The sequence below is a fragment of the Anastrepha ludens genome, chromosome 2 (genome assembly GCF_028408465.1).
Source record: "Anastrepha ludens isolate Willacy chromosome 2, idAnaLude1.1, whole genome shotgun sequence".
Lineage (NCBI taxonomy): Eukaryota > Metazoa > Arthropoda > Insecta > Diptera > Tephritidae > Anastrepha > Anastrepha ludens.
The window spans coordinates 2,839,567-2,867,213 of record NC_071498.1 but is presented as its reverse complement, the minus strand read 5'-3'; the positions used below and the strand labels follow the sequence as shown (position 1 = coordinate 2,867,213).

Sequence of the window (27,647 nt, the reverse complement as noted above, 5' to 3'; positions counted from 1 at the left end):
GTCTTGGTATATATTAGGCTAATAACTTCTATTTGTACCATTATTTACAACTAAATATCAATTAAAATTTATTTTTTAAACCGTTCGCAGTTTCTTTCCATTTAAGTAAGAAAATACTTTTTTGCTAAAATTTTTACCAAAAAGGATTTAATATTTTCCACTTTATTCACCTTCTTAAATACAACCTTTTGTAAGGGAGTGTCAAAAATCGAATGTCACTAGTGAGCAAACCTTTAATAATTGAATCATGTCTTCGCCATATGTTGCTGATTAGGGTAATTTTAAAGAGGTAACTAATCAAGTGAAAATGTTCGTGATTGAAAACGAACATTGCAAACCTAATGACCCTTTCTTAAAAGATAGTAACAATATATCTTTTATAGAAAAACATTGCTATATTGTTTCCAAGTCTGGCGTCAAGCTTGAACGTACATGGCTTTCCTATTCTTTAATACTTCAGAGTGCGTATTGTGAACCGTGTTGGTTATTCGGAAATCGGACATCTAAGAATATACAAAATGTTTGGATTGAGGGATATGACGACTGGAAATATATTGTAGATGGCATACAAAGACACGAGACATCAAAAATTCATCTGGATTCCTGTCTTACGTATCAACAATGGCGACTACATGGAACACTCGATGAAGAGCAAGAGTCTATGATCAAAAAAGAAAAATCCTTTTGGCGACAAGTACTTTCTAGGCTCCTTAATGTTACTCTGACACTTTCAATATGTAATTTAGCCTTTCGTGGCCACAGAGAAAACGCAGATAGCAGTAATCCAAGCTCCAAAGGAAACTTTTTGAGTATTGTTGAGTTATAAGGAAAATATAATTCGATTTTGCAAGAGTTGTTAAATAAATCAAAGGGCTAAATAAAATACTTAAGTCCGAAAATACAAAATGAGTTTATTTCTGTCCTGGTTTTAAAAGTAGAAAAATGTACTCATAAATGAAATAAATGAAGCACCATTCTACTCTATCATATTCGATACAACGCAAGATATTTCAAAAATTGATCAAATGTGTGAACTGTAGCGTTATTCTATGATCGAAAAAGATTGTAATTAGGGATCCCAAGGCGCTTGTCATTAAAGAAACATTTTTGGGATTTCATGAAGTTAAGGATCAAACTGCCTTAGCAATGTCCAAGCAAATTATTAAATTCATAAATGACAAAAACATTCCACTAAATAAGTGTCGAGGGCAAGGAGTGGTGGAGTTCAAAAACTCATAAAAGATGTTGGGCCAAATGCCGTATATGTTCACTGTGCTGCTCATAATTTAAATCTAGTACTCAAGGATGCAGTGAGAGAGGTTATTGATATACAAAATTTTTTTGAAACAATTCAACAAATTTATAATTTTTTTGGGCATAGTATCAAAAGATGGAATCTTTTATCAAGTTTGATATCTAATGAAGAAAGTGAGTCTTCAAATTCAATAACATTGAAAACATTAAACCCTACTAGATGGGTAGGATGTTATGATGCCGTTTTTGCTTTAAAAGTTCTGTTTATTGAAGTGCAAAAAGCGCTAACGAAAACAATCCTGTTTAATTGCAAATCAGATGAAAGAAATGAAGCTGTTTCACTCAAAAAGAAGATCGATAACTACAATTTTGTTATGTTACTGGTTTTTCATTGCAAGATCCTACTTACTATCGATGCAGCCTCTAAAGCACTTCAGTCTAAAGCGACCGATCTTTCAAATGCCGTAAAACGTTTGAAATTCTGCCTAGAAGTATTGGAAAGGTATCGACATGAATTTGAAAATTTAAAGATGGAAGCAAATAGTGTAGTTGAAAAATGATCCATCACCCCTGAATTTTCTAATACTCGTCAGAGGAAGGTAAAACGCCATTTTGACGAGCTCTGCGAAGATGAGCGCCTACAAGATCCGTAAAGTTTGTTCAGAGTGAATATATTTTATCGAGTATTGGGCATCATTATAAACCAACTGACATCGCCTTTCATTCCAATTTCATTCAAATTTCAATGTTTTACAGCCTTCCACGTTAAAAGTTTTAAATGACACTGATCTATTAAAAAATGCTCTAGAATTTGTTGAGATTTATAAAAAAGACATATCTGAATCATTTGGTAGAGAAATTCTAAGTTTTCGGTCCATCTTCAGAGACGAAATACAAAAATTGTCGTGTATTAGAGACCTTGCTGATTTATTAATAATAAAAAATTATTTTATGTCTTGCAGCTTTCCTGAAGTATGCATTTCATTAATGTTATTTCTCACAATTCCTGTGACTACAGCTAGTGCTGAACGATCATAACTTCGATGATGTTATAGACACTTTTGCGGAACAGAAAACTCGAAAAAAATAGTTTTCTTAATAAATAACTTATTGAAATTAAATTGTTGTTTTGTTTATTAAAATGATCTGTTGAAATAAAATTTGTTTCTTTTAATCAAACTGAGTACAAAGTGTCGATTTTTATTGATAGGGCCCCATCATAAGAATTTGCCACGGGCCCCAGATGTTGTAGTTACGCCACTGGTTTTTACTTTACTAAAATTGCAATTATAATTCTAATGGTTTTATTCAACTCAAGAGTTTTTACGGATTAACAAAATTATAGTTCTCACTAAATAAAGTTTAATTATTTAGAAAAACCAAAAAATAGCAAAGAATAATATTAGGTAACAATTAATATATATTAAATAATAGGAACATTTTAATTAACTACTTTTTTCTTAGAATAAAACAAGTATATATATAAGTGAGCATGGAAATACATATGTATTGATAACAGTTTTTTTTCACAAAATCTAACGTATTTGGTTAAAAACTATGCATAATATCTTTTCAGGGCCTCATTATCACCACCAAAATTCATCAACTACTGCTACAAAATATTGCTATTAATTTTCATTCTTTATAAAATTACAATTATCTAAACAATTGCATTACATACAATAAATGCGTTTCACTAAATTATTTAATACAGTACCTAAAAAAATTGAGCAGTCATCAAAGTAGTTGCCCTTAGTCTATAGGTGTATGTGTAAGTATACATAAGCAGTTGTTCATGTTATATTTTTCATTTATATACTATATAATATAATTGTTATTGATTTTTATTTACTCATTTCGTATTTATACATAAATTTCTGCTACTGCTTTCGTCAACGGTGAGCCATAATGTGCGTATTATTGTATTTGAGCATTTCCTCTTCTTATCTCTCTATAAGCAATCTCTCTTTACATTCCTTTAATGGAAAACAGTTCCAATGGTTCTCTATGTTATTTTGCATATCCACTGTCTGATTCTCTCTTTGAGCCATTGCACGTACAGAATTAACCGAAAATATTTTACCAGAAGCCAAGTAATTATACATATATTTTTCCCAAGGTTTCGACGTGCTGAATTCAAATCATAATTGCTCAGGTGGCCCGGGTTTCCGTGATGTTTGAAACTATTTTACCTAAACGTGCAAGAAACGCGGTTTTAGCTTACACATATTTGAGGTTATGTGGCAATTTTTTTTTTGTTTTTGTAAAAAAACCATACATCACATTTCAAAGTACAAGTAATATATTCTTCTTTTGATAACCCTTAAGTTTGCAAGATAGCGCAGTTAACATTTTTTTAAATATTTAAATTTCTAAAATTTTAAAATTCTGCATCAAACCGTCGCTTAGTATTTTATTAATTAGAATTTTGTTGGAATAAGTATACTCTGGTTTCTGGTAAATTTCTTGTTGGCCAGTATTATTGGGAGTTATTTAATATAGATGGATTTCTTAAACATTGAACATAAACACTTTTGCCTAAGAGATTTCAGTATACGAATATAGAAAAAAAAGCTTTGAAAATTAAAAACGGCAGAAGAGCAAAAAGTAAATAAATTGCGAATAATATATTTATATACACCTGTGTTCACAAGAATATATATATATATATAGGACGCAAACTTATTCCCATACCCAATAAATATGATAACGGGATTATTTTCGACTATTATTATGCGCCATTAAGTTGTATCTTTATTTAAAGCGTCAACATTCGGAACTAAAGCTATCGACTGCGGTTGACTTTTTTCGAAAAAGGTAGGATAAACTTTAATTATTAAAGTATTAAACTCAAAATTACCGATTCATTTTAATTTAATTTTTCGCCAAATGTTCTTGTATGTATGTTTACATTTATATGTAAATAGTATTTCGATACCAATTCAAAATATTGTACGGTGTATCGAATTTTCGCAGAAAAAAGCAATGTTTAAAAAATCCATCTTTACAAATTCTCAAACTCCTATAGGCCAATAATATTCCCTAAAATGTAAGCTTTTGACTTTCGTTAGACTTCTAAGGTTCACGCAGCTGCTCATCAAAAACGTCAATATTGTGCTCGTCTAAATTTGTTGTGTTCGGGTCATGTTTTTTCATCATATGAGCTGGAACAAATACGAAAAAAACATTATCCTCGGTTATTGAAAATTATGGCAGTTACAGAACACCCGTAGAGTTCCCAAAAATTATAGAATACAAGATTGTGCAGATTTAAGTGAAAAAAGAGCGTATCTTTGCTGTGACGTAGGAGTAGATGAGGTATGTGACATAACTAAGAATGTTGTGTCAAAATAGTTAATCTTTGTTAAAAACAGGAAAAAAGTTAGATTAAATTATTACTTATAAACAAAGAAGTTATTAGAAAGAAAAAATTCGGTTGCAAACAAAAATACGACTGCGTCAGTAGAACAACTGATTCTGTTAAATTCACTGAGAGCTGAGTAGCGGTACTGCGATATGCAGAATCTTCTGTATTCTGTCACTGCTAAACAGGCACTCGCGCTCATTAAAAAATCATAAGTACTTTGAAAGTTCGCATATTTTTTTCTTGAATACTTATTTCCTTTCTTTTTACTCTTTTCTTTTCAAATATGTAGGTGTCACTTACCAGTGGCGTAGATAGCTTTTTGTGATGGGGGGGGGGGGGATATGATTTGACAATATCTTTTTTTTACATTCAATATATTCTTATCGGGTTTCTTTTTCCATAATCATGGGAATCATTTACCATACTCTATATAAACAAACAAAAAATGACGGATAAATTTTTTCACTTGGATGCCCTCAATATGCAAAAAATTCTTGCATCAATTAAAGAAGAAAATCAATCGGGATTTTTTCGATAACTCATCTATGACTTCATCAGCTGTGATTGGAATATCATGATGAATAGCTAGAGCAGTCAATCCGTTCAAGCGATCCTACAATAAAAAAAAAGAGTCAAAAATAAATGTCTAATTTTGTAATAAAATTTATAGATCTTAGAGAAAAGATTAAGATCTTAAAGAAACTTACTTCTTTTGTCGTGTTTCTCAAAATCGTCTTTATCCGTTTCAAACTAGAGGAAGTGCGTTCCGCAGTAAATGTTGATACTGGTAAAGTAGCTAATATCCTTAGCAACACATTGATATTCGGAAAATTTTCTTCTGGACAATGATCAAGTACATCCAATGAGTTTCCAGGTTTGATATCGCCTTAACGAATTAAATATCTCTTCCACACTTTTAATTCGACCCGCAGTGAAAAATTCCTGGTAAAACTCGACTGTTTTGATGAATTTATCAGCTACTTTGTCGATTTCGTTCAAATCATGTTTGAATAGGGCCGAAAATCCTTCTAATATATTTTCATGTTTGGTAAATCTTTCTCCAAGATCCATGATGTAAAAATCTAGAAAAGGATTGAACGCTGTCACACGAAAATAATCTTCCGTGCTTTGAACTTCAGGATTTGCTCGATTTTTTTGTCTGCGCGTTATTCTCTTGTGATTGATCTCAATGTCAAGATTTTCAGCAATTTTTTTCGAAGCTTCGTAAATTGCAGAAAAAGCGTCTTCTTTTGCGCGAATCTTTTTTACTTCCTCGCGCAAATCTCTGGCGAGATTCATGGCTTGGACCAAATCTAAATTAACCTTTTGCAATTCACGACTCAAAGGCAACGAAAGTTGAAAAATTTCATTGATAATATGTAAACATATTAAAAATTCGAAATCCATGGCGTTTTTAAGATTTTTGGCGTCTTTTCCCGAGGTTCTCATTGCATCTAGAGTTTCGTAAACAAACGGGAATAACTCAAAAAAGTCGTTGACGGCCTCATATTTCGAAACCCATCGAGTCAGATTCAATCTTTTCAAAGATTTCATTCGTACAGTTTCATCAGGTTCTTCAATCGTGTTTTCCAAAATGGCTTTTCTTTTAGGAGTATGCAAGAAATTGTAGACATGACCCAAAGTTTGCGATCCCTTGCCACCACTTTTAGCAAATGCTACACACGAAATACAAAATGCCCCTTGGTGTAATTCTGAGTAGGTAAGCCAGGAAAATTCTTCCAGCCATTTATAACAAAACTTTAAACCTCGAGCTTCAAACTTTTGCAGCAACGGAAACACATAATTTTTAGATGGGACCCAAACATTTTTTAATAAATCGAACCTTTGGGAATCATTCAAACGTGTGTCGACAAAATTTCCGATGTCATTTTTATTTATAACACTCTCTCCACTTTCATCGAGAGCATTTTCTTCGACTGTATTTTCACTGCCTGACGCTTCACAACGAAGTTTCTTCGCAGTCGTTTCAGCAGATAATTCTGCATTTTCTTCACTTTCGCTATTCTTGCCACTAAAAATCTTTTCATCATGAGATGATAAACAAATAACAATGCAAACGGGATTATATATAAATCCGATATAATGACTCTATGTTCGATTATCGAACTTCAATACGTCCTTATCGATGACAGCGCCATTTCATGCCTTTCAATTGGTAAGCCCGTTTAGGCGCGGGAATTCCATTGTGTTCAAATTTAAAACTATTATAAAAAGATTTTTTCTTTCTCATTTTAAAGTGGTTTAAATGATGTCATACTGCAAAAAGGTTGAAGGCATTTCGAGAAATGGACGCATATACCTACATGTATAAGTATAGGGTTTTTCAGTAAGAGCGCTTCAACTTTTGAACTTTTTTGAATAAAACACAAACGGCTTGACATTTTTAACTAATTCACTCCACTCTTTTGCATAAATCGGCCGAAATTCCAGCAATTTCCCGTTCAATATTGGCTCTGAGCTCACAAATCGTCGCCGGCTTGTTACTGTAGACTAGTGATGGGCAAACTCAGCACATTTGCACTGTGCAGCAGCGTGTGCTTCTGCGTGCGTAAAAGTGCTAGGTGAAGGGGGATAACAAAGCACAGGGAAGAAACAGAAAAATTGAGCGAGTTGTGTCTGTGTTTGTACCCTGAATGAGAGAGCAATTATTCTTGAATTCTTACCAGGGATGCCAACTTTTAACTTCATATCAACAAATTTCTAAAAAAATAGGTTTTTTTGGTACATTTTTCTTCAATAACTAAATTGAATACATATTACACTTTCTATTATAATAATGAATTAAGATAATGCACAACAATAAACAAGCAATTAAACATTTCAAAAATTCGCGTAATACTGTTTTTTAATTGCTAGATGTAAAGAAAATTAAGACCTCTGAAAATATTTAATTTGAGATTAAATTAAAATCTTACATATTGGAAAGCAATGTCAGTTGAATCTTCAATAATATTGATCACTGCATATACTGACGAATCTGTAAATTATTCACACTTATGTTATGATTACTTAAATGGTTTTTGAGATCGGATATATTTTTTTAAATTGAGCTAAGAAATCCAGAAAATCAATTTTTTTAGCTAATTACTTTATAAAACTGCAAACTCTCTTCAGCTAACCGAAGTTTGTCGAATGTTTCAGAATTTTTAGCTACTGAATGATACCATTTTTTCTTTTATTTTTCACAAAAAGTGGACGTGATTGATAACTAATTTCGCCCATCTAAATCCAATACACTCTGATATGCACAACTGCAAATAAAAATAAACAACTAAGAGTATATACTTATGTATATAAATCATGAATAATAAAATCAACAATGCCCAAAATTGATTCCCACATTTAACAACTGCGGCAACTCTTACTCATAAGTTTTGACATTTCATAAATAAAATCAGTTTTTTCGTGATTTCTTCATTTTTCGACGATATTTTTTGAGACCGTAAGTTACATATTATTGTCGCATAAAAAACCACTAATATTAAGTGTATTTGTATGGTGTGGATGCAGTGAAAGTGTTGAAAATTCTATTTAAAAATTTGAAACGGCGAACGTCAAAACAAAGTGCACAGTGTTCAACTGCCGACAAAAACATAAATTTATTTCTAATGTGTAATATTTTACTCTGTTTTAACTTTTAATTTAAATAAATAAAGTTAAATAAAATATTAAATACAAAACATTTGGTTCAGCGTGACCTCGAATAAAAGAACATTGTTAAATTTGAATCCGAAGTGTAACTTTTTTATGCAAATATGTAGACGGAGAATCACAATGCCTTGTATGTGAAAAACGTGTGGTGTGTAAGGTTTTTAATATAAAGAGACATTATGAGCTGCACAGGAGTGATTATGATGAATATGTAGGAAAAGAAAGGAAAAGTATATACAAATCCTTAAGTCCAAACGAAGAGCCCGATTCGATGTGCCAAATTACAGAAGGTCGGAAATGTGAAGAACTTTTGGACATTATTCTAGTGACAGGGACGACTAAAGGTGAAGATTTATTTCAATGTGTTAATGAATGTACTGAACGTATGGGTGTATCATGACGAAAAGTGGTTTGCGTTGCCACCGATGGTGCGAAATCCATGAGCGGATGCAAACAAATTTCTCTAATCATTTTTGTGTACTTTGTCATACTGTGCGCATTGCCATATGCGTGTGATTTGAATTTGAGAGCAACTAAGTACTCACCAAGAATACCCACTCTGCTATGATAATTTCCTCAATGTTTTTTTTTTAAAAAATCCTCTATTTTTTTTAATGGAAACATGTATAAATTGTCCTTTTTAACAAAATAAAATGTATAACATCCATTGTTTAAATAAAACATGGCTGGTTGAGATTACTGTTCGCTGTTGTGACCAGCATTCTTTAAAAAAAATGCACTAATATAAAAACATACGATATACATACATACTTATATGTAAGCAAAGACAATTTTTTCATTCAGAAAAATATACACCGATTTGTCAGTACAAATTTATCTCCACATAGTTTAGCAACTATGAAACTTTGACATGCGAATGTTCAAACTTCTTGATTATAAAATCGCCTATGCTTCTTGGTTACAAAAATTATAAAAGTAAATAAAATAGAAATTTACAAAGATGATGTTAATATTCAAAGAAGCGTTTCCAATAAAAAAAACCAAAAACATTTTATTATTTCATATGAACGATCAACACTTCGAAATCCCTTAACATGGAATGAAGTCCCCTTATCTGGTAACTTTGCTGTTGGCAAAGCTTCACTCTCTTTTTTACAAACACATATGCGTTGCTCAGAAGTGATTAATATACGTACACGCCTATTGCTTACCCTTCTAATGTAAGTTTGTCGCCCCCCCCATCTAGCACTTTGCTAGCACGCTCTGCTGCGAGCGTGCCACGCTGCTGCCCGTCCCTACTGTAGACCAATGACTTCACATAACCCCAAAACGGGACGGCTTGTTAAATGGACCGTAAAATGGCCGTAATGCCCTTAAAGTAGCAGCAACAGAACGATTATTTTCATAAAAAATTTGCACGATTTGCAATCGTTGCTCAAGTGCGTAGCGTTCCATGATGTATACTAATGAAGTTTACAAATGACAAGCGAAAAATAAAAAATATTGCGTCGTTCGCCCTCCCTATCGGAAAAAAGTTGAAGCGCACCTATTGAATAACCCTATACAATTTTTCAAAAATTTTAGTTTCAATTTCTCATGGGGGGGGATTGATCCCCTTGATCCCCCCCTATCTACGCCACTGTCACTTACTTTTGAATTTCATATGTGTTACGAAATTTTCGCCACACAGATCGCAACAGTAATAAGTTTCGCCAGTATGTACACGCTCGTGCACACGAAGTGATTTCTCGAAGAGATAGGCACGTCCACAGATCATACATTTGAAATTCTTCTCAAGAACTGCAAGAAGTAATACAAGAGAAATATTTGAAGATGTAAAATAAAAATAAAAAATTAATGATAATAAAGTTGTGTTTAGCAAACATTTTGTATAATCATATTTCTTTTTTTTCTGGCTTTTTTTGAATCTTTGAAAAGTACACCAACATACATATTAATATGTCCACCTATTTTATAGCAAGGGAAATACCATTTACCAACTTACGCTAATGCATTTTAAATTATTATTTCCCACTCGTTTGACGTAGGTATATACAAACCGATGGACAGAAATTGGGTACTTGGGCGGTGGACGTGGTTACGATTATTTTAATTTTCATTATCATGACCATTTTGACGCTCGATTGTCAAGGCTGTAAAGTACGCAGATGACATAGTTCTTGCCAATGTGGCAACTATCTAAGCGATCTAATGCAGACCGCTCTTAATAAGCTGTCTAGATGGGCTCTAAATAGCGGTTTGGGTGTGAACCCTCAGAAAACAGAATTTGTGCTGTTCTGAGGAAATATAATATTAAATTTGACAATTTGTGAAGCCATCATTAAATGGTGTGAGGCTAGAAATAGAAGATAGCGTCAAATATTTAGGTATACTTCTTGACAAGAAATTAGATTTGAAAATGAACGTAGAGGACAGGGTAAGAAAATCTACTATACGCAGGTGCGGTCTTTCACTAAAGAACACTCACTGACCGTATAGGACCGTTATCAGACCTTTCTTCCTTCACGAGATTATAGTCCTGTGGACGGGGCTCGACAAAACTACGATTAGAAACAGGCTTCAGCAAGTTCAAGGTATGGAACTTATATTATATGTACCCGCAGCGCTTTTAGAATCACAGCCTCTGACGCTCTGAATATTCTTCTTATATTCCCCTAGACTAGGCTGGTAAACAGTAAGCAGGTAACACTCACCGCAACTAATAAGTGGTGTCGGACACTCGGCCATAACATTCGGTCTGGGTCCAACTAATCCTGTTGACTATTTTTTAGATGAATTATATTGAAAAAGGTTATTTAGTACTAGAATTCCAGCGAAAGAGGGCATTACCACTCCCCCTCCCCCCCTGGTATGGGGATTGTAGGTATATAATCACAGACTGCGTGGTAAAGGTAGCATTGACACTTTAGCCAACACGAGATGTGTTGGTAGTATGATATGTAATGCTATAAAAAGGATTTGACTAAAATAGGACGTCTGGGGTTCAAAGGCGCTACTTAATCGGTCTTTATGTTAGTTTTACTTGATCACAGGCCACTGTCTCCTGGGTCGACAAGCTCAAAGATTGAACGTACCTCATTTAGACTATTTCAGAAGCTGCTAGAATGAGGAGGAGGAAGAGTTTGCCAGGCATCTTCTCGGTCACTGTCCTGTGTGGCATGCCACTAGGTTTAGATACCTGTGCTCATCGTTCTTGAAAGATACCGTTGACCTTAGGATATAAGTGTCAGCCAGAAAATGGTTTAACGAGGATTAGCATGTAAACTGCTACTATGGTAATGCAATGGATCGGCGATGGTCTACGTGAGTTAGTGTAAAGACTGTTTGCCACTTCTACCTACCTACCTGCCTACTATTGAGACGAAAATGTCAAGCAACAATTGTAAAATGAGAATAAGAAGAATACAATTTTCTTAAAGATAGGCAGTGCCCCGCCCCACTTCGTCCATCCAGTTTTGAGAAATTTCCTTTAAAGTAATTCAAAATCGGTTTTTCTACATTTTTGAAAACTACCGTTATATGGAAGTTAGGCATGGAAGTTATATGGAACTACACTAAAGCACAAACTGTGAAGTCTTAACAAAAGGTTGGCTAGCTTGAAAGGTTGAATTGAAGAGTTCTGTGGGCGCCGCTATACCTGAACTAAATTGTACACTATCCGATTTTGCCAAGAATAAAATGTTGGCAAAGTCACGGTGAAGAATTCAGTTGCTTGCGCCAATTGACGAACAGACAGAGTTGGCTAATTCGATTTATCTCTCTTTAGAGAGTAATGGTGTGTTAGCTATAATAAAAAATCTCCAACTATATTATATAATGTGTAGCTTAGTTAAGAACGAGTTCAATAAATATATACTCCTTGCCTTCCCTCACCTTCATGACTCCGCTTGTGTTGATTCAGCACATATTTAAGCGCGAACCCCTTGCCACACACATCGCACACATTCGGCTTCTCATTCGAATGCGTCTTCATGTGCCAATTCATATCCTGTGCACGCTTGAAACGCTTCGCACAGGACTCAACCGGACATTTGTGAGGTCGTCCAATGCTCGAATGTACTGCCGCATGTCGTTCCAATGCTGACTTCATGTTGAAACGCTGCGCGCAAATTTCACACTGGAAGATGCCACTATAGTGTTTTTGCCGTTTATTACGCACCACTCGCTTATTGTTGGCTATGAGCAACACCGATGATTTTGGGCGTTCAATATGTTTGTTGCGTATATGTTCGCTTAACTCGTGTTCATCTTCGTAGCGTTGGCGACAGAGCATACATTCGGTTCGTTCGATGGTGGTGAGGTTTTCCAAATGATTATCCAACATGTGAATGCGTTTCTCCAAATAAGAGGCGAAAACTAGATGGGGATAAAAACAGTTACAGTGCCTTTCATTATGAATGTTGGATATGAATAAAATGGGGTTCGTTTGATCAGTGAGGTGGGCTGTGTTTTGTGAGGCAAGGAAGTACCATTGGTCATTGCGTATCTGTGTAATGTATATGTATACGTACACATATGATCATTAAAATAGGTACGCTGCCTTTATCTATATATTTATTTGTGCCGCTCGGAAAAATGTAGAGCTATTATTGAAATTTCGCTTTTTTACAAATGACATCACTGCTTGGTTGTGAATTTAAAATACCCCTTATATTAATATACAAAAATACCTCTTTGAATCACGTACTTGGTGGATGGGTCATGCGCAGCATTGCGGGGGTTTGTTGTCAATCTTCGAAAACCAAAGAAATCGTACAAATGTATAGCTAAGCTACTTAAGCTCAGATTGTAAAAGTCATGACCAGGCCCGGATGGAATATTCCCAGCACTTCTATCCAAAGGCACTGTGGAACTGATCCCAGTCATGGTGAAAATCTTCAGAGCTAGTCTAATATTGGAATACATTCCAAAGATATGGAGGAAAGTGCAGGTAATATTTATTCCTAAGGGAGGTAACAAACCCCCTGATTCTCCAAAATCTTACAGACCAATCAGTCTATCGCCATTCATGTTAAAGACAATGGAAAAACTACTTGAATACCATCTAAGAGAAGAAGTAATCTTCAAAAAACCACTTCATAAGCTGCAATTTGCTTACCAAAAAGGGAAATCCACAGTCACAGCACTGCACACACTCGTTGTCAATATAGAAAAGGCTCTAAATCAAAAAGAAATAGCGCTATGTTCCTTTATGGACATAGAGGGAGCCTTCGACAACGCAAATTACAAATCCATGGAAACAGCAAACCCAATATTAACACATTGGATAAGCCAAATGCTTAATCAGAGGATTATTAAAGCCTCGTTAGGCCAAGCTGAACTTAATGTCACAACAGTAAAGGGATGCCCGCAAGGAGGAGTTCTTTCTCCACTGCTATGGTCCCTACTAGTTGATGACTTGGTGCAGCACCTAAACAATAAGGGATTTATAACCATTGGTTATGCAGATGACATATCTGTTATAATAAAAGGCAACCATGAAAGGACACTAACAGACTTAATGCAAAATGCCTTGAACGCAACATGGGAATGATGTAAAAAGGAGGGGCTGTCGATCAACCCTAACAAAACCCCAACTATCCCCTTCACAAGAAAAAGAAAGTTGGAGTTTCCTATATTGAAAATAAATGAAACAGTGATAGAACTAAAGGAAGAGGTCAAGTATCTAGGTTTAACCTTAGATAAAAAACTCACTTGGGAGTCACATTTAAATAATATAATATAACAAAAAAAGCCACGAAATCCTTGTGAACACACAAACAATTACTAGGGAGATCCTGGGGCCTCAGCCCTAGTATGGCTCTCTGGATATACACCCAAATGGTTAGACCAATCATACTGTATGGGGCACTAGTATGGTGGAGCAAATCTATCCAACAAACAGCGATAACCAAACTGGGAAAAGTACAAAGGCTTGCTTGCCTATGCATCACAGGGGCTATGAGAACTACCCCAACAGCTGGCATGGAAGCACTCCTTAATCTCCCACCACTTCATATAGCAATCCAAGAGGAAGCAGCTACGCAAGCACTCATGCTGGAGTAGTGGGGTCCAGAATCCACAAATCATACACTCTCACCAGGGACACCACCATCTTCCAAGCGGAACTATACGCAATAATGGAAGCAGCAAACATCATGCAACGTAGAAACCACAAGAGAGTAAAGATCAAAATACTCTCGGACAGCCAATCAGTTCTAAAAGCTTTAGATAGCTATACCTTCAACTCAAAAACCCTCTTAGAATGCCACAAGGCACTCAATAACCTGGCATCCAAAAACAATGTTTCATTAATTTGGGTACCGGGACATGAGGGATATGACAGCAACGAAAAGGCAGACTTTCAAGCCAAAAAAGGGGCAGATGAAAACTTCATCGGACCTAGTCCCATGTTCGGATTCAACAAAAATAGCCTGAAACAAAAAGTAAAATACTGGGCCAAAACTCTATTAAATCAGCATTGGAACAACGTGGAGGGTCTTAGACACTCCCAAAAGTTCCTAAGTTTCAACGCTAAAAGAGCTAACATGGCCCACACGTTGAACAAAAAGAGCATTCGCACTCTCACAGGCGCCCTCACGGGTCACTTCACCTGCAACAAACACTTACATAAATTAGGCATAACTAACACCAGCACCTGCAGATTTTGCTGCAAAGATGAGGAGTCTATAGAACATTATCGAATGTCCGGGGTTGACGCATAGAAGGAAAAGGTTTTTAAACAAGTTCATGCTTACAGATGAAGACCTTCAATCACTAACTCAGAAGGAGCTGGTACAATTCATAAGCATACTTAACAGTCAATAGACAGCATAGGGTGCACAATAGATCAATATGGTCGCAGTGCTAAAGGGCCATACCTTAACCCTTTACAACCATTAACCATAACCATTAAGCCACTTAAACTAAGCACTTAAGTCCAAAAATCCACAGAATGACGTGGTGGCAAAAAGAAACTGACTTGCACTTCAGATAATTTACATAATAGTGGCCATTGACAATAGGAATCTTCTTAAGTCATCAAAGTCCATTGCAGCAGAAATCAACAATGCAGTATCAGGGAGAATTGTACATTTACAACATGAACCTACCAGGCAGAGTAGCGCGTAAAGTTCCTCTGTTGAAACAAGCAAATTTAAGAAAGAGGAAGCGTTTTTCTCAAGAGCGCAAGTGATGGTGTGCACTAGAGAGTATGAAAAAATGGTATAACATAATTTAAAGCAATGAAACAAAAATAAATTTATTTGAAATGATGCTGGACGAAATTTCAGTCCTCCTAAAGGTTAAGAGTTCTCACCGCGATTCACAAAAACAACAACTAAACAAGTATGGCTCACAAAAAAAATGGTACACAAAAAACAGTCAAGCACGATAGCGGTAACATAATGATTTGGGGATGGAGTAGGACCTATTCTCCTCATAACCGATAGAATTACCAGTTCCAAAAGTGCTGCTACTATTTGTTGAGGAGATGGCCCAAAACCCTACTTAATGTTAGTACGTGAATAGTTTTTACAAAATAATGTTAAAGTTATGGATTGGTCAGGCCAGTAACCTGACCTAAACCCCACTGAAAACCTTTGGAGAGATTTAAAAAAGCGAATCGAGAAGGAAACATTAAAAAATAAGGATTTATAGCAAAATATCAAAGAACTATGGCAGTAAACTCCTAAAGAAACCTGCCGAAGGATTATCAATTCTATGCCAAATCGAATACAAAAAGTCATTGACATTCAGGGTGGACACAGTAGTCATTAATTAAACTTCGATGATTTCAGTAAAATCACAAAGTTCTTTTTGTATCGTATATATATTTCTATTTTATACTTATTTTAAAGACCATATGAATATTTCATTTTTGTTCCTATTGCCAATAGTTTACGTTTTAATGACCTTTAATGACCATATGTGTATAGGTGATATGTACATACCTATTAGGTGCTGGTGGTGATCATGGCTTGATTAATGTACATAACTTACATAACAATGTTTGATTTACAGGAAAACGTATTAGTAATTTAATTACACATTCTCATAAATTGGAATACTTTATTTTTCAATAAATTATTGTAAAGTAATAGGAATACTAAAAACTAAAATAAAAATTGTGTGACTAAAGCTGAATAATAGTTTATTTAGATGGTCCGCAGAAATATAATTTGTCACACATACTTATACATAGTATATGCATGTATGTATGTATGTAGGTGTACCATACAATTTGAATTTTGTTTAAAGGTGCAGTAAAAGCTGTCCAAGTTGGATGCTTGTGCTGCCGGACATTCTATGCAACTTTAGTGAGTGCCAGTGTTGGCAAATTTTAATTGTAAGGGTAATCAAAGATTGCAAATTTAATAATTCTTAATGGCTGCCAATACAATAATTATTACTAGCTTATACTAGCTTGTCTCGGGATTTCCGGAGCACTGAGATCCAGGGATTTCGCTATCATCCCTATTAAATATACATTTTTGGATATGAATATGAATTAAACCGTTTTAATGGCCTCGAAATATTTATTTTTCCTATTTTTATTTGATGAACTGAAGGCCGGTTTGACATGAAATAATATCATAAATGAAATTTATCGTCATCATCTATTAGCGTTACAGCTCGGAGTGGGCTTTAGATGCCTCAGCAATCTTCCTCCATTAAACACGATCCAGCGCTAGTGATTTCCAGTTTTTGACGACTAATTTTTTCAGGTCCTCAATGAAGTTTTGCAGCCAAGTTGTTTTTGGTCTGCCACGGGGAGTTTTTGTGGCCTATCATCATCCATCCGGATGATGTGATCTGCCCATCTGATGCATTGCAACTTGATAAAACTTACAATATCTTCGCCATTGCAGAGACCTATTAGTGCTTTATTGGGCCTGATTCTGTACTCGCCCTCTTCTTCGCGTATTGGACCAAATTCTTTACTGAATATTTTATTTCTTGCTCTAAATTTCTGCGCCATAAGTCAAAAGTTATTTTTAATTATTTTCTTAAGCAATTAATAAGTTGATTGAAACATTAATTGACACTGTTGAGTGTACAAGTTCCAAAACAAGCGTTTATGTTTCTCTTCGAAAGAAAGAGAAGTGGTCATATACCTAAAAGCCCTTAAGCGATTTCGATCTTTAACCGAATCGAATAAGCCTTCCTAGTGAAAATGTAATTAATCATGTCCTCAAAGAGTGATATATCTGAAATCTGAAGCGAAGTGCCATTCAATGCCACTGGAGGTGTCGAATGCTGAATGAATTCTGTATCTTCCTAATTTCTATGGATAGTGTAAAAATAATTGTGCGGGACTCCAAACCTGGCGATCATCCGGCAAATATTCCAGCGCCCCCATTAGTATAGGGTGGGCCATGTAAAATTTGCTTTTTGAATCGGCTATAAAAAAAAAACTAATCAATATTTTTCAATTTTTTTTTTATTTTGAAGATTGAACATTGTCATTTATGAATAAAAAATAATATTGTTCAAATGACTGCCATGACTGGCTTTACAGTAGGCCATTCGATCAACCCAATTTTTAAGCACATTTTCAATTGTTTGGGCTCCAATTTCATGAATGGCAACCTCAATTTCGTGTTTTAAAGCATCAATCGTCTCTGGATGGTTCGCATAGCATTTGTCCTTAACGGCTCCCCACAAAAAATAGTTCAACGGGCTTAAATCACAGCTCCGAGGCGGCGAATTGATATCGGAATTTCGGCTGATTATTCGGTTTTCAAAAACGGTAGCCAAAAGTTCGAGTGTAACTTTGGCAGTGTGACAAGTTGCACTGTCCTGTTGAAACCAAATGTCGTCCATGTCATCCTCTTCAATTTTTGGAAACAACTCGTTGAGCATGTCACGGTAACGCTCGCCGTTTACTGTAACCGCGGCTCCTCGCTCATTTTCGAAAAAAAATGGCCCGATGATGCCGTCAGACCAAAAACCGCACCAAACAGTGATTCGTGTGGATGCATTTGCTTCTCTACAGCAACGTGTGGATTTTCTAAGCCCCAAATCCGACAATTTTGCTTATTGACGTAGCCACCGATGTGAAAATCAGAAAAGAAGAAGAAGACTCACCACTTTGGAAATAGGTTTTCAATATTTCCCAAATTTGTTCAAGCGTAGAGCGTCCCATTTCGTAAATGTCAAACCTTTAAGTAAATTATAAACACATTTGACATGTCATTTGTGTTACCATTGTGAAAAAAATAGGTGGTACAAAAGGCAAATGCTATATGGTCCACCCTGTATTCACATGAGCAGCTTTATGTTCATTTTTGGCGTTTGTCCCCTTCAACTGTTCCATTGTATACGATTTCTTAGCCTCGCGATCAGCCACGTACTTTTTTACAATTTTTTGTTTCCCTAAAGTTAAAGCTGGAATTCCATACGAAGTGTTCCAGGTGCTCTAGCTTAACATATTGGACAAAATCTTTATTGGACACATATTTAAGTCTAGATATAAAAGTTTTAGACCAAATCATTCGTTAACATTAAGGTAAATAAAATAGTGTCTCCAGACTTTGTGTTGGCGTATTAATGCAAAACAACGAACGTCAAGGATATCAAAATGCATGGAGAAATAAGGCAAAACATGCAAAATTCATAGTTAGCAAAATATAAATATTTGAGGATAGCGTAAGTTATTGATTTTACAAAAAAATATTACTTTTACCGTTGAATTTTCTTAACGAAGTTCTAATTTTACTCTCACTGCTAGCAGTATTTCAAAAATGTATCCTTGGTGATGATGAACAGTTGGTTACACATACATACATAAATGATGAGAGATAAATGAATGATGTATGCGTATGCATGTGTGTATGAATGAACGTATGAATGCATGTCGTTGTTCTAAATGAATTGCGAAAACCGGACAAAGCTGTGCTTACCCTCAGTGCAATGGCCGCACTTGTATGGTTTTTCACCGCCATGTTGCCGATACAAATGCCAACGTAAAGTTTTCAAATGTATGAAAGCTAAGGAGAGAAAATTTGTTAAAATACAAAATAAGAGCATTTGAAATACATTTTTAGTAAATAAGTAAAATCTGTAGAGATTTAATAAAATGCGAATGTGGTTTTATTTTAAATTAGTAAATAAACTAGGTCTTTTTTTTACTCAGACCTCACATAATTAAACCCGTAAACACACACAAATTATGGAATACTGGTATATCGAAAATAATATAAAACAGGGTTACGCATAACAAAATGAAGTTTTCAGAGTAATTTTAGTAGATGTTGTAGAAGAGGAGGAGGAGAGAAATGAGTAGAAAAAGTGTCAAAATAGCGAAATGTTTAGAGCAAAAATTAAATATTAAGTTAAGGTTAACATGGAGGAGAATATAAGTTGAAAAATCATTTGTACATAAACAACAAAAAAAATCTCAAAAATTACGTCAGCTCAACAACTGATTATGTTAAATTTGCTTAAAGTTCAGTTAGTCTATACTTAATTACGTAGCTTAATTTAACTTAACTTAATACTTTAATGGCGGCCGCCGTAGCCGAATGGGTTGGTGCGTGATTACCATTCGGAATTCACAGAGAGATCGTTGGATCGAATCTCGGTGAAAGCAAAATTAATAAAAACATTTTTCTAATAGCGGTCGCCCCTCGGCAGGCAATGGCAAGGCTCCGAGTGTATTTCTGCCATGAAAAAGCTCCTCATAAAAATATCTGCCGTTCGAAGTCGGCTTGAAACTGTAGGTCCCTCCATTTGTGGAACAACATCAACACGCACACCACAAATAGGAGGAGGAGCTCGGCCAGGCACCTAACGGAAGTGTACGCGCCAATTATTTATTTATTTTTTTTAATACTTTGTCTAACCTGTTATATGGAAAGCTGTGCTAGCGATTAGCTAAAGCTTTACTTAACTTAAGAAACTTGTTAGAAACCTAGAGATTGTGGACCCCTGTAGATTTTAGATGCCAAATTTTTGAATTACCTACATAAATTGAGAATGGTGTGAGAATTGGACTTGCCATGCCTTCGGGTTTATAATTCTTATAGCCTAGACAGACCGCGGCGTTAATCGGGATTGCCGGCACAATTAATTCGAATTAAAATTATAGTGTGACAGGCGGTTATTATGCGAATTAGTGAACAGCTGATTTGCTTATTGGATAGTTTTGTCAGTAGTAAAAAATGGAAAAATGGACCGCAGGCAACAAATACGGGTATTAGCTGTCCTAACACTAAGAAATAATTATTTATTAAAAAAAAACTTGAACTGCAATTTCTTAAACTGCTCCGAAATATCAAAACAATTAATGTAATTTCAAACGTGTTAGAGCAAACTAGCATTGCATCCAAGAGTAATATCGAAAGAAATTGCGCCTTCCGAATTCGCCGTGTCTTAAGAGTCCATCAATAAACCAACAAAAGGAAGGGGAATTACTTGATTGTGAAGAAGAAGAGTAGGCGAAAGCAATGTAAACAACCAAATTATACACACACACACACCTACTTTCCTGCCCCGGCGTCTTCCGCTTAAAAACGCAAAAAACTGCATTTGAAGGCTTTACATTCATTTGTGCTTTAACAATTTAACACGCGGCACTTCGTTTGCATTAGTTTGTTTAGATTTAATCTCACAAATCACAAAACTACCAAGCCATTCACTGAATTTTCACAAACATGTAATTTCTCCTACTTTTTTTGTTTTCTATTGCAAAGATAGCTGCTGTCAAAGTAAAGTAACTGTTTTTTAATGGGGCCACTTTCAGTACTCGCCTTGCATTGCATCCAAGCTTTCTTGTTCTTCTCTTTAAAAGTTTGATTATTTTTCATTCAGTTGTTGATAAAAGATAAAAGGAAAATATTCACAATCAAGTAGCTACAAGGTGGCGCAAAATTAATCATCCAATTTATTTTTCAATAACTTTTTTACTAAATAAAAAAAAATTATTTTTCAACTGGATAGTGCACCTGTTCTCACTTCAAGTGTGGTCAAAGCTTGGATTGTGTCCCAAAACGTTGAAACTTTAGCATGGCTGCTGTATTCCCCAGATCTAAACGTTATCGAAAATCTATGGGATGGCTTGCTCGTAACGTTTATGAGAACGGGCAACAATTTGAAGACAAAAATGATTTAATTCATTAAAACGGCCTGCCTGAAATTCATAAGGCTACCTGCAGAATTTGTACAAATTCATTCGTCAACGTATGTACGAAGTAATTTATAAACAAGGTGGCAGCACAAACATTTAAGATCTAAATAATAAATGTAAAAAAAAACAAAATTTCCTTTATTTATGAAAAATTTTATATTTTTATTTTCTTATTTGGTTAGTGCCTCTATTCAAGTGAGCCAAAAAATCAAACACAGCATTATAACCGTTGAAGTTTTACTGCTGCGAAATAGCGCTAGATGGAATAATAGTTTTCAAACAAAGTACAGTCTTCACTTAAATTATCAAATTAAATTTTTTCATGCGCCGTTCAGAAACGATTCAATAATTCAAACACGAAATCGAAGTTGCCATTCGCAAGATCAGTGCCGAAACTCACGAAAATGTTCTGACAAATTGGATTAGCAGGATACTACTAGTTACTGTAAAGCCAGTCATGAAGTCGTTTGAATGAAATTGAGTGCCATGCAAAGTGGTAATTTGAACTCTTTCAATAAAAAAAAATTATAGCAAAATGTCCGCATTTTTTTGATTATACCCGAATTAAATAAAATATCAAATGCTAGAAAACACACCCTGTATAACTCACTTTTGGCTTAAGTCCACTTAGGCAATTATTGTTTGCGACCACGGGTTTATTTAACCGTAAATTCATTATTACATATTTCGAGGTGAATTAAAGTCATAATGCGCCTAATAATATTACATTATATATAAAACTTGTTATTGCTTAAAATTGCTTAACGTAAATAAAATGCTCTTGATAATATATAAAAACATTTACCCAAACAAATTTTTTTCTAATTATTATATTTCTGTTTTAACTTAAAAAAAAACTCTTGCAAGCAACTTCATTTTTAGCACTCAATTTAATTCTTACAAGTTTACTTACTTTTTCCACAAAAGGTACAGGGTTCACTATTCCTCACCCCGTTGTGCGTCTCTTCGTGACACTTCAAATGCCGCTGATTGATGAACAGTCGATCGCATTGGCTACACTGCAACAATAATTCCGGATTATGCCATTTCATATGATAGTTAAGACTTTTACGCGAATAGAAGCGCTTGCCACATGTGTCACAGCCAAAATCCGTCTCGCTGTGGAACTTCTCATTGTGATGCCGCAAATTGAAGCGATCGGCATACTTTTTGCCGCACACATCACACTCATAATGTTTGGCCACATGTTCGCTTTTCATGTGAACCGTGCGTGAGGCGGCGTCGCGAAAACCCTCTGTGCAACCGCGTTGTGGGCATGTAAATGGGTATTCAGCATCGTGTGTATTGGCTATGTGCTCGAGTAGAGCCTGTTGTGTCTCAAAATGCGTACTTGGCATATCTTTAGTTTTCAGGCAGTATTTACACTCGAAAACAATGCTGACTTCCTGTTGTTGGCCCAGTGTTGTGTTGTAGCAATTGTTGATGGCAGACATTTGAAAGACATATTGTGATGCTAATATGGTGTTGTTGTTTGTATTGTAGGTATTCGTTGAAAGTGTAACCGGTTCAAATGCTTCCAACACACCTTCATCCTCATCATAATCAGCGTCTTCATCTTCAACGGCATCCGCAAAAGGCACACTTTCTTCGGCATAACCTTCAGACTGTGCCAGATCTTCGCTTATATCGGTTACAATGCAGTCAGTATGAGCAGTGTCATGGTCCAACAGTCCGGCTGTAGTTATCGCTGTTTCCTCCGCTTCCTCTTCCTCCTCCGCAAGTGTTTCGTCGAGTGAGAAATCTTCCTCAATTATATCATCGACATGCAAATGAATTTGCTCGTTTACATTCACTTCACCTTGGACGACATCATCATCTTCTTCTACTTCTACTTCGGTCTCGACTTTGTTTCCTTCTTCTACTAATTCCTTTACGTCCTCTTTGTGGACCGTCATTGCTGTAACGGTATCAGTCGTCACATTTGCCACATGCATTTCCGCTTCACTTTGACATTCAACGCCGGCAGTGTAAAAGTTAGTTTGTGTTATAGCGGCAGCGATTGCGGTATTCTCATTTGTTATAGGCATTGTTTTTGCTAAGACGGTGTCTTCGATTGTTTTAGTTGAAACCTCGGTTTGACCTGATGGAACTGCATCAACCAGCTGTGCACCGTCTTTTCCGCACTCTCCACCGGCGGCGGAGGCGGACACGGCGGAGTAGTTATTAGTACTATTTTCATCAAGCATATCCAACATCACAATAGCAGCAGCTGAAGGGGTAGCATTCGCCGAAACAACATCGTCCACGGCAGCGGCAGCACAATCATCTGCTTGGCAGTTTTCTTCGTTACTCGTTGAATTCGTTATTTGTCGTGCGTTTTCTTCTACAATCCGCAGCAGTTGTGCACTTAATTCTTCCAGATTATCATCAAATCGGTCGTCATCCATGCTTTGCGTTTCGATTTTATCGAAAATATTATTTAATTTCACTTGCGCTTGCTGGCATTGCAGACGAAATGTGAACACATTGCAAAATTTTGAAAAACAATCGGAGCAGATCTTCTGCGGCAGGCCGTCGTTGGGTGAGATCTATTCGTAAAGAACAAGCAAATAATATCATATACGTAGGTAAAGGGTGTTTTATGGGGTATAGCGCTCATTATTAAAATAAAAACTAAAATTTTAGAGAAATGAGAAAATTTTTGTAATCGTTATGCGGCCATTGTGAGCATCGGATTTTCATCATCTTGGAGCAACTACTTTTTCTAAGATTTGAGGTCGACGTTACGAATAGTACACCCAATTAATGGTTTCCAAGCCTGCAATAATTGTTCGCTCACGCAGACGAATAGCTTGAAATAAATCCGTAGTGAAAGGTACATCAAAAATAAATTAATGATGAAATTTTTTTCTTCTCGCTAGATTCCCCTTTAGGCTTCATACGTTTCTCAGTAGGTACATAAAGTTTATGTATACCGTCAGAGCAGGTGTCACATCCATTTTTCTCTTTCTTTTTTTCGTAATGGCATCGTTTATTTTACACAAGTGTAGGGTAGTAAAGGGTCTTTAAAAAGATGCGCTAAGATGTTGTTTTAAGAGAAAACATGTAAATAGTTAGATTTTTCAGGTTTCACTATTTGTATTTAAAATACTGCAGCATCATTTACTAGATTCGCAGATATACTAGGCTGATGAATAAGTTTTGCAGTTCGATAAGAGAGGGCGTTGCTACTAGCCTAATGTTTTTTTTTTTTTTTTTTTATTATTTGGTACACTCTTCATATATAGTAAATGTACATGAAGTTTCATTTCAATCCCCAATTACTGCTTTGTTTACAAGCCATTCTGTGTCGACGTGTCACAGTATTTTCTACAATGGATAAAATCCAGTATCATCCAGTGATTGAAGTTCTATTTTTGGAAGGCTTAAAAGCAAAGGAAATTTATGAACGAATGTTGAAACTGTATAAGAACTTTTTGCCATCAATAAGTATAGTAGAATGATAGGTTGCTGAAATTAAACGAGGTCGTACAAGCCTTGAAGACGCTCCAAGTCAAGGTCGTCCAAAAACAGCAACATCATCAGAAATCGTAGAAAAAATACAGGAAATCTTATTGGAAAATCGTCAAGTGACTGAAAGAGATTTAGTAGAAGCCCAAGGCATGACATTGGGTAGTGGAAGCAATATTTTGACGTAAGTATTGGGTTTCAGAGAGCTGGGTGCACAATGGGTGCCGCATTCGCTAACAATGGAGCAAAAACACATTCGAATGCGACTTGTTCAGCAACATTTGGAAAGTTTTCGAAAGAATAAAGTCGATTTTGAGCGTCGATTCATCCCTATGGATGAGACTTGGGTCTATCACCATAATCCTAAATCAAAATAGGAGGCTAAAGAGTGGTGTGAGTTCGAGTCCAGAAATCGGCCAATCAGGTTTTTAGGATCCGAAAGGAATTTTGTTTGTGGATTACTTGTAAACTGGTAAAACAATAAATTCTGAATATTATTGTAACCTTTAAGATCAAATGGAGGAAAAGATTCGTGAAAAAAGAGCCAGTTTGCAAAAGAAAAAAAATTTCATCAGGACCATTAGGTGGCAATGCACCCCAGCTAAAATCCATGAATTAAAGTTCGAACTGTTGGAGCATCCTCCGTATTCTCCAGATTTGGTCCCTAGCGACTTACATCTGTTTCCAGACCTAAAAAAAATTCTTGTTTTCTTTCATTCAAATAATGAGGCCGTAACAGCTATGCGAGCGTATTTTTCAGCCCTTACAAATTCTCACTTCAGGGATGGAATTCATAAATTAGAATCTCGTTGGAACAAGTGTATTTATGTTCAGGGATACTATACTGAATAATAAAATGTATTCCAACCCATGAAATTGTGATTTTCTTATTGAACCGCTAAACTTATTGAGCATCCATCACACAAGTTTGGATTCTCTAATTAGTGGGCAACATTCACATTGGAGGAAATAAGAATGCGGGAAAAGAATGGAGTCAACTGCTAACTATCTTTCTACATAGGACCAGACCTCTTCTCTGTTTTGGGAAAGGGTCACCGTCCACTGCAATTAATCAAGTTTGAAACACTCCAGAACACTTCAACTTGCAACCGAAAAGGCTTTAAATATTGCATGAGCTGGTGTCAGAACATCTTGAGATTGCCACGGGGGTTTTCACTCAACCTGAAAAAACTGAGAAATCTATAAATTTTGCAGAGTAGAGAATAATACTGCCAGGCGCATTCTTGAATATTGTTTGTAAAATAATACTGGATTACCATTTAATTATGGACGGCACGATGAATTGCAAAGGCATAGAGTCCACACTAAAGTTCCACTCCACTAAGTCTAAGGGAGGTTAGCTGGCACCAAATTATGGGGATAAACTGAGAATGCTCACAGGCCATTGCAGACTATGCAGTCACCTGCATATGATTGAGATATAGGCCACTTACTTCAATGTCCAATGCACCTTCTCCATGAATGCAGCGCTATAGCGCGGAGAAGGTTGAGGCATTTCGGCCATTTGTAGCCAGAAGAAAGGCACAAACGCTCAGTTCAACCCAGCTCTATCTTAAATTGAATAAGGGAACTGGGTCTGGATGGGGCACTGGGATGCGTAGAGGGCACAAAAGACCACAAGGTCGAAGTGCAATCTCAATCTAAAACTAAATCTAAAAGTTCCAATGGGAAGTAGAATTAATGGGGAGTTGAATTAAAATATATTATCTAAATCCTAGAACAGGACTAAATAACAGCAAGGTGTAGCCCCTTACACCTAGTTTTTAATAAAATAAAACGCTTTCGCGAAAAATATGTTTGTTGTTTTTATATTTAAAAATTCCTATTTACCTTGAAATTCAGATTGATTCAGTGGGAGCTTAGTTTGAACAAAATATATAGCTTTTGCGTAAAAGCAAAATTTTTGTAGTTTTTTTTAACCTTGTTTACATTCGTGAAATTTCTTCAAAATAAGCAATTGAGGCCAACAAAAAGGATCGTCTTTTGTGCATCGAAATTGCGTTGACTTTTGCAATGCCAATGTTGCAACATGATTTGTTATTGTAATGAAATTTTTTTTTACCTGCAATTGCCAGTTATTGAACTCCACACGCATTTCTTCGATTTCACGTTTACAGCGCGTTGTGTGGAATAAATCGAACCATTTGGTTTCGTCCTCAAAATCACATCTCGCACAGGTCCTGCATGTCTCCATCGTGGCACCAACATATAAACACACAGATTCTGGTCGATTTTCACAAATCAATGACGAAGTGGTAACACCCTATTATTCCTGCGCAACGACCGCAAAAGCATTAGATGCGACACATATTTGCACTTAGCTCAGCAATTTGCGACAACCAAATTTTTCACTTTCTGTGCGCTTGCACAATTCTTGTTATCACTAGAAGCGCTCCAACTCCTCTACCAACTCCAATTCAACTGTGACTTTAGCGCGAATTACTTTTGACAACTCTTATTGGCAACGTTCTATTTTTTATACATATATTTTTTCCCCCATTTATTTAGCACACATTTCCTTCCCATCACAACTGCACCAGTAGACTGCGAAAATTTCACTACTACTGCTTGTGCCACCAAACAAACACTCACGCTGTTACTGTTATTTTAAGTGCGTGCTTTGCGCAGAAATGTCGTATCCTTACTACTTTCGCCCATTTGTATCTACACTCTGGCACAGCACACATCCTGTGGGAGAAAATCTCTGTGAAAATCTCGTGCTTTTCGGTGCTTTTGCATAGCTCTGTTATAATTCTGCTCTCGTTGTCTTCG

At 35.8% G+C, this 27,647-nt stretch overlaps 1 protein-coding gene across 2 annotated transcripts; it reads right to left on the bottom strand.

Annotated features, from left to right (window-relative positions):
• LOC128861833 (zinc finger and SCAN domain-containing protein 2) lies at positions 1 to 27,627 on the bottom strand. 2 transcript variants are annotated; one of them, XM_054100211.1, is made up of 6 exons: positions 26,938 to 27,627; positions 22,297 to 23,932; positions 19,159 to 19,245; positions 12,149 to 12,631; positions 9,905 to 10,054; positions 1 to 4,418 (listed from the first exon to the last, which is right to left on the bottom strand). In XM_054100211.1, exons 1-6 carry the CDS (start codon positions 27,067 to 27,069, stop codon positions 4,330 to 4,332), a joined length of 2,577 nt encoding a protein of 858 aa, XP_053956186.1. In that variant the 5' UTR covers positions 27,070 to 27,627; the 3' UTR covers positions 1 to 4,329. The 2 variants fall into 2 exon arrangements, with proteins under 2 accessions (XP_053956186.1, XP_053956191.1); XM_054100216.1 differs by lacking the exon at positions 19,159 to 19,245.
• Between the last annotated feature and the right edge of the window lie 20 nt (positions 27,628 to 27,647).